We start from the raw sequence: 8949 nt of genomic DNA, 5'->3' as shown, positions 1-8949 counted from the left end.
AGACTTGAAGTCACCACACATCCCCTCAAACTCCGTTTCTGTGGTGCAGCACCTCACCAGAAAACCTGATGGAGTTAATAAATCTGCAGTATTCAAAACGCTCATATCCAATGCAGTTCTAACTCTTAAGAAGAAAACAGTCTTTATGCTAAACGCATTTTCATGCATTCAGGAACAATATAATCTAGACATTTTCAGTAGGATTTACGTAGGAGTACAAGTGAATTAAACCATTCAGATAAAAACGCAACTAAAGCTGCTTAGCTGCTCTGGTGACTCACAGACATTTATATATATTATTTAGTGTGATACTCCATCCACATAAAAAAGGCATTCTATTTCTTTATTTTTTTATTTGACAAGCAGCAATATCATGTTTGTCATTTTAATGTAGATACAATTATTAGGTTATCTGTCATATTACAATATTTAAGTTCTTTATTTTATGTCTTTTAAGATACATTAAAAAAAAAACACATCAACTGCAAACGTGAAGGGGAGAAAAAGCATGGTACTCAACCAAATTTCCACATTTCAGCAATACTTCCACTCATTCTTTAATAAAGTTTTAAGAAATGTCATAATGACATGAGCTTGAAATATCTCTAGGCATTTTTTCTGACGCTCATGACGTGGCACTGGTGATGTTGTAAACAGCAGAAAAACAGGGGCTGCCAAATGACCAAATTATGGAGGCACAGGCCTGCTTTTTCCCACAGGAACACACCAAATGGTGATGGCAATGATCTTCTCACACCCACACAGGAGGAGAGCGACATCACGCTACGTAACTGTATTCATCTGCTGACGCCTGGCTGCGTTCAATGTACTGTTTGTCTATCAGCACTTCAATACACTTCTTAATCATGCTGATACTAGGATTAAACCTAGCTCTTGACTGGCTAATCACCTGTGTAAGAGAAACATGGATGTCACACCACCACTAATTAATTAGTTAGAAATCATTACCTTTAACCAATCAGCTACGAAAGTGCCTCAAATTTACTGAGGTTTTATCAGAAATATCTAATCCATATAGAAAAAATATACTTAAAATAATTATGAAATTATACTAATTAAACTGAATACAACCATCCAGAATGGATGGATATGATTTATCAAGTGAGTGCCCAACAAGATTAAAATTTTAAACTCAGAGGGCAGTACACAAAGAGAGAGGCAGATTAGATCAACTTAGACATGATGACCAAAAAGAATTCTTTATGCAAAGTAAAGGAAAAGCCTAATGTTTATGTTATGAAGGAATTAAAATACAGGACATAGACATAGCAAAATTTAACATTCATAGATAACTAAATTAAATAAACTAATTAGTCTATCTAAAAACTCATATATACCCTCAAGCTTCCATTTAACACCTACTCAACTTTCAGCTCTTAGCTAAAGTAACACCTTCTTAGGAAAGCCTTCTGCAACCTCCCGGGACTAATTCAAGATTTTTATATACATTCTCATAGTACTCTATGTTTTTTTGTATGCATGTTTTACTGTAATTTTATATTTTCTTGCATATTACTTCAATAATGTATCTCTTCCCTATTAGAATGTGAACGCCAAAAGGGCAGGAACCACATCTTGCTTTCCTCTGCATTGAATCCCCAATGACAAGCTTAGTATTTATCACATGGTAGACAATCATATATTTACGGAATGAATATTTGATGTAGTCAACTTCCTTCAATAACTGGAAAAAAAGACTCAATAAACTGGTGAAGTTTAGACTTCTAAAGCCAAGCCAAAGCAAATCTGAGTACTGAAATTGTAAGTGAGTACTGCTCCCATTAAGTAATGAAGCATTTCTTTATGCTCTTTGGGAATCATATTATTTCTGTACCATCTTTACAAAAAAAACACTCCTAATCCATACATTGGTAATGCCCTCTACCCCAAGAAGTCTTGAGGACTTCTCCCCCTTTACCTCTTGAATAAGGGCATTATGCCGAAGTACTTTTCGTGCTTTCATGATACGAACTATAGCAGCTTGGAGATACATTTTCCGGTCCTCATCTACAGCACTTCTAGTCTGTTCCATTTCCTGGTTACAGGGTGGGAATAAAGGTAAATTAAGACATTACATCATAACAGTTGTCTTAATTCATTTTATCAGTGAGTTTAAATAAATTTTCAATCAATACTGAGCATCAAATTATAGTTAAGTGTGTCCAATATCACATAACCATTACCAAAAGAATATCTACAGTAAGTTCTATATAATTCGTTGGGTTAAATTTGGAAGGTTATTTTAAAAATTAACACTATCGTAAACTGTATATTCAATGTAAAGAGGCAATAAAGTAGAATTTAAATGACACAGAGCAGTAATGTCCAAGACTGCTGTCCTATCAATGAGTATAATAGACTCTACACCATAATGCTTTTAGATGCTTTACTAACTGGCTCCAAGTGCATACTGGACAGGCCACAGGGGGAAGAGTTGTGGAGGGTTCTTTTCAAGCAGAGAAGCCAGGAGGGATGGGCCAGAGGGGCAAATCTTCCTGGAGCTCAAGGAAACAGTAGAAGGCATGGAAGCAGGCAATGCCACGATAGGGCTCGCATAACAGCTTTACAAAGATAAAATACAATCCACACGTTACAAATTATTGTTAGTTAGTCTAGAGTAAAATAAGATCTTGAACATTTTAGGGTTCAAATTTAAGAGCAATTAACTAATGTTTGTCTCCCCATGGGGGAGTAAGTTCATGGAGAGGGCCTGACCACTTATATACCTTCACATCCTGCCCTAAGCCCAAGGACAGAGTGGCACAGATGTGGGAATGAGGAAATTTAAGTGACATAAACAGACTGACCCAGAACAAAGCAATTATCACTGCTGAGTTAAAATAATCAATCAATCAACGTGTTTATTGTGCATACTGGCTCATCCGGTAGTTCGGACCCTACTCCACACCTAATAGATCTCAATTTGAATTTTAACAAGATCCCCCAATAGGTTCATTTGTACATGAAAGTTTGAGAAGCATTTTGAAGAATTTTTCTTTGAAAGAAATGTGTTGTAAAATTTTCCCTTATTTTACAAATTTTTTAATTACTATTCCAGGTAGGAATTTTTGCAGAGATGCAAAGCAGAGCTACACATTTTAATACCATTTAAGAGCAAGTATGACTACACTGCAACACCCTTTTCTTAGATATCCATTATACTACTGTTTTTAAAATCTGAAATACCAGCAGAGATTTTGTTTGTAAGGTTAGTAAAGCCAATGAATAAACCAGAAAAGATGCGTCACATTATTAATTTTGATGTGCAGAGTTTTGCATATCTCATGTTATCATTTGCAAAATACAATGCTTAAATATTTCCAAAAGAAGTGACATTGAAAAGCACTTACCTGTGGTGTGTCTTTCTGCATTGACGTAGTAATTTTAAATTTTGTTCTTTTACTGCTGAAGTTCATATTTAATGAAAATGAAGATTCTGCATCGATATCTTCCTATAATTAAAATAAATTAATTTACATTTATAAAAAAATTAAATCATTACATAAGAGTTGCTGCAACTATGCCATGAAATTAAATAATAACCAAACAGAAAAACCTAAATTCTCATAATCTTTTACATCATAAAGCTTATCTAAGAAAAAAATAACTGTCTTCTGTCAAAGAAGCAAAAAAAAACTGTTTTCTAATTTCACACTTGATAGAATTTTAATTAGTTTAAATTAAATAAATAAGCTATATTCTGACCCAACTATGATATATATTACTTTTGGATAAAACAACAGAGTCAAACTCATTGGGTTAAACAGAATTTAAAATTTTAATTTTTATGAAATACCAATCTCATAATTTTTCCATCACCCTATTTTGAAAAATTGAATCAAATATTTTTTTAAATGCTGCAATAACAAAATACCAATTATAAAAAACCTGACTATAGAAGCCAGATATTTCTAGCGGCACATAAGCATCATTTGTCCACAACCCTTATATGATTCTGAAAAGAGTCTGCTCTTCAATTCATGTTTTATTCACTCTGCCAGATGCAAGCGGCCTTTTCTCATGTGAAAGTTTCTAAGCCAGTTTTTAGAATCACAACTTCTCTATCAGGCTTAAGAAAGCTACTCATACCATAGAGTAGTTCTCTCTCAGCAGGATCAAGAAGCCTGGGTAGACAGACTCATTCTTAATAATAACCTAAGAAGTTCTGAGGAATGGCAGGTTCATAACTAAATTTAATGTGCAAACAAGCAACATATATTTTGTACATTTCTGGGCAGCAAAAATAACAGGTTTTCGATAAATATGTAACTTCTTAAAGACTTAAGCTTAAAAATTTAAACTTAAATTTTAAGTTTAAAAATTTTAAATCATAATTAATTGCTTTACTTAAAATATTAAAATTTTTAATATTTTGTTAAAATTCTTACGTCAAAAAAATTAATTTCTCAAAATTAAGGATAGCCTGATTTGAGTTTCAAAAATAATAGTCATTTAGAGCTGTTCAATTACAAACTACAAGACGTCATCATAATCTTAGGGATGTCGGCAAAATGAACTGATGAGAGAAATACGTTGTAGGCTATTAACTTTACCAAAATAAAAATGAAACATCATTTACAAAACTTTTCTTACAGGCACAATAATTTGAAGCAGGAGATTTAACCCACATCTATTGCTTTTTTAACCATTTAAATATCCAAGCTATATTACAACAACAAAAACTTGTTACTAGAAAGAAGAAGTTACAAAGAAAAAGAGGAATATAAGATTGGCTTGCTATTCCCATGACAGATATTAAAAATGTATGGATGGTGGTGGAGTCCTGAAATTAAGGGACATGAGAGAGCATTTGGATGAAGTTACACATGTAAAATATGCATACAAATACGCATCAATAGGCTGTCATTTTCTACTACAGAACCATGTATTAAATATTAATACATGGGGGGGAAATATTAATACACGGGGAAAGATTTATGATAGGCGACAGTTTTAAACCTCAATTAACCAGAATACTCCCGATGGCAACTCTTCTACAATTTTTCAGTAAACTGCTGCAGTATATAGGACAAATAAAAGCTAACTATAAAGGGCACGGAGGCACCAATTTACATAGCCTTCTCTGTGACTCCTCAAGTTCACAGCTATAAGGAGCTGGTAGAAATGTAGCTCATTCAAGTAACTCCAATGTACCACGGGCATCAATAACTATAACTTTACTTTTAAAACTCTGAACATCCCATACAAAAGCTTTAATGTTTATAATTCTTAAATTCCTTGATCTTTAAATTCCCGTACCTTTTCTGAATCATGGTTAATCATTTTCACGTCAAGTAATGATTTGATTGTTTTTGTCAGTTCCTTCTCATTCATCTGAGTGCTGTCTTGAAGCTCTTTATAGCTGACAGTTTCGCTGTTGTTAAAGGCTAGAAGAACTGCCATTTGGTACGTTGTAACCATGGCTACATATGGTTTGCCCAAATAATTCATTTTAACTTCACCTACAATTAAAACAAAATTGTGACAATAAACTGATCATTCAAAGAAACATTTCAAACTTACTTGAATAATCATTTATTTCAGGTATTTTCTCCTAAAGTAAGGACTCATTAAACTGTTTGTAAAGACATTTCTGCTAGCAATGTACTCATTTTGTTTGTTTGAAGGCTATTAGTATTGAGCTTGTTGTATAAATCACAGTTAAGCTATCATAACTTTACCAGTAGATTTAAAATGTCTTTAAATAGTCGTTGGAAGGCTAAGACCCAGGCAGAAAAAAAACAGTAAGAGGAGGTGGGGACAGGAGGAAATGGACAAAGGGAAGAGAAGGTGGCTTGCTCCTACTAGCAACTGCCTCACATGCTGTGTCTGTCCGTCCGTCCCAGGTAAGGGTGAAACATACAGAGAGGTCTATAAGCACGCAGGAAGTGCTTATCCTACGGCTACAACTGAAGTGTAATTTGTGACAAAACTGTTAAACATTTCTCTTCCCAGCAATTTTCTAGGGGCAAACAGGAATGGGAAGAGAGACAGACAGATCCACAATTTTGTTGAAAGAGTTGATAGAATAAAAATGTGCTACACTCTACTTTACCCTGAGAGCTATAAAAGATACAGCAGGTTTAGGCAAACTAAAGTTCTGCAACATCCTAGGGAGAAAGCACACTGAAAAACTTGTAACAAACTGTATGGCAAACATGTATGCACTCTGTAACATGTTAAAAAAAAGTTAATATAAGTCAAAGAACTGCTTCCTAATGCATAAAGTTGTGGCTTAGTGATTGCATTTCTCTCTCTCTCTCTCTCTCTCTCTCTCTCTCTCTCTCTATCTCTCGTGCAGCACACACATGTATGCACGCACACACACACGGGGTACTTTAAGGGCTCTCATTTCAACATTTAAGTTTGGGAAATGTGGTAATAAGCAAAATATCAAAAATACTGCATAGCATCATTTGTGCAATGACTGCTTAATCATATACCAAAAACAAGTATAAAACAATGCATCAAACCCCTCGATCATTAAATGAGACCATCAGCCAGCATGTCTCTGATGCTGGAATATGTTGCCATGGGTTTGGAAATAGAATGAGTCTTCCGCCACACAGAACAGTCTCTCACCACCATCAGAACCCAAAGACCATGAGGAGACAGCCCAAGGAAGGGGTCCAAGTATCACTTACTTATTACTAAGTACATCCTGCAACACTTAAAAAAGAGGTAAGCTAGTGTTTACGTAATTTTGTATTATGCCTTTCTCTTGCTATTTTTTCAATAAATTATCAGGATCATGGTACATGGACCTCCTCCCACTTTTTTCAGCACCATTCTCTTACTTGTCAGCTCACAACTGAAAAGACTGGGGAAAAGGTGGAAGAAAAGGAAACCCCAAATTTGGATGGTTCACTTAATTACTGCTATGTAAAAAGAAAAGAAAAATGACAAAAGAGGTCATTTAACCTACAGAATAGGTTGACAATCTCTAAGAACCTCCAAACTAGAATAAAACATTCTGATACATACGTACTTTAAAAAATAAGCCATCCATAATTCAAGGGCATTTACATTACAGGGGAAAAAGAGTGGGCAGAACTCACAATAGTTTCATCCAAGTTACCCACCCCCTCCCATTTCCTGTCAGCTCCCTAGTCACTAAGGGAAAGTTTTCTTCACAGAAGAATGTCAGCTACTAATACTAATTGTTGAATAAGTGATAGAATATCACCAATTTGCAACTAGTAATGAAATTACTGATTCAAACAAGGATCATCAGTGGATGCTAAAACCATTCGGTAAGGTTGTTTCTAGAAAAGGTTATTCATCTGGGACCTAAGTATCACCCCTCAGACTACCTGCTAACTGAAAAGGGGAAAGAGTATCTTTGCAATGGAGATCTCTGATGGTCACCACCTTAACCAAGTGATCAACTTCAGCGTTGCGAATAGTGGGGCAATCTGATATGACACGCCCTCTGTTGGAACAGAATACGAAGACCAGAGGACCATATAAGTAGTACTTAATCTGAATATAGTCAAACTTTTAGACCAAATTTCTACTTTACAGAAAATATAGGAAATAGAAAAATAAAATACATCACAATTAAATAATCTGACAAATCCGGAATGCTGCATATTCTATAAGACAACTGACCTGCTATTTTCAAGAAAGTATGTCATGAGGGTTAAAGTGGGAGAGGGGGATAAATAGTGGAGAAAGGAAGTGAGAACACACAAAAACCAAATGCAATTAGTGACTTTTGATTATATTAAAAACAGGAATTAAAGTCACTGGATCAGGAAAATCTTAATATGGACTGGACACTAGATAATATTAAAACCCCTCACCACTTTAGCTGCTGAAATACTTGAAATCAATGAGAAGAATTCAGTCAACGACAGAAAGAATCACTTTTAAGGTATGTGCAACAATACAGTGTGATTTTCATTTTGCCAAATTTGCGATATTTCATTTTGGCAAACAGTAACTACCAACACTTCCATAATGATTTACAGTACACTAAGTGCTAACGTGACCTAACAACATGTATTACCTGTGTATTACCTACATGTCTATGTATTACCCAGTGACGTGTTACCTCTCTTGAGATTATCATTTCTCAATTTACCTCTCAGCCACTGACCTGGGATTCCTGTAACTTCTTGCTCTGCCACAAATTAAGTTTATTTATATATGGATTCCAGGTTCTGTATGTGTATGTATCCATCAAGTTATTCTCTCAGGATAATTTTACCCAATGTCCATAAATCCAATGGAATTTTCATCTTTCTCTCATCAGTAACTGTCACATCTGATATCATAGATTGCTTACTTCTTAAAATTCTGACCTCTGTTGGTAATATCCTCCCAACACTCTTCTACACCTATCTTGGCTAAGTCATATTCATCCTTGAAAACCAAGTTTATTTGTAGTCTACCCAGAAGGCTCCTCTTGCCAGTAGCTGTTTGCCACCACCATTCTGTGTGACACATTAAAACCCTGGGCTTGCCTCTGCATTACAACATTCAAAACATTGTGTTATAATCTTTTACTTGTTGTTCTCCTACTAGATGTGAGCTTTTTAAGGGCTGAGTGTCTGTCTACTTGGCATTTAGAAGTACTTGGAACACAGAAGATGTTGAGTTGATAAATTTAATTTTACAAAGATAAAGGATGAGTAAATAGACACAGAGAAGTTAAGTAACTTGCTCAAGGTCACACAGGTAGTAGGCTAATATTTAACCCTACATCTTCTGATTCTAAATTCCTTCAAATACCACTTTATACCCCATATCCAACAATTTGTAAAGACTCTTGGCTTATAACACAAAAATACCTGGGAATGTGGAAATAGACTAGGAAAGAGTAATTCCAATTATATGTATGACAGGAGTTCTCAAGAAACAGAACTCTGAGTGATCAGTCTAGTATCAGAGCGATTGTTTCAGAGGAGCTTTGGAGCTTTGTGA

The 8949-nt window shown here is 34.9% G+C and overlaps 1 protein-coding gene across 2 annotated transcripts in view; it reads right to left on the bottom strand.

Annotated features, from left to right (window-relative positions):
- Positions 1-322: 322 nt before the first annotated feature.
- Positions 323-8949, bottom strand: part of CUL2 (cullin 2) — an 85336-nt gene continuing 76709 nt past the window's right edge. For both annotated transcript variants that reach the window (XM_074324690.1, XM_019741741.2), the window contains exons 18-21: positions 5281-5483; positions 3372-3473; positions 1940-2056; positions 323-910 (exon numbers count right to left, since the gene is read on the bottom strand). In XM_074324690.1, coding sequence (XP_074180791.1) covers positions 779-910; positions 1940-2056; positions 3372-3473; positions 5281-5483 — 554 coding nt within the window. In that variant the 3' untranslated portion in view covers positions 323-778. The remainder of the gene's footprint in view (positions 911-1939; positions 2057-3371; positions 3474-5280; positions 5484-8949) is intronic.

Source organism: Rhinolophus sinicus, linkage group LG02, assembly GCF_036562045.2.
Source record: "Rhinolophus sinicus isolate RSC01 linkage group LG02, ASM3656204v1, whole genome shotgun sequence".
In the NCBI taxonomy this organism is placed as follows: Eukaryota; Metazoa; Chordata; class Mammalia; order Chiroptera; family Rhinolophidae; genus Rhinolophus; species Rhinolophus sinicus.
Note: the sequence above shows the minus strand (reverse complement) of the source record. Positions and strands in the feature narration are given on the sequence as shown.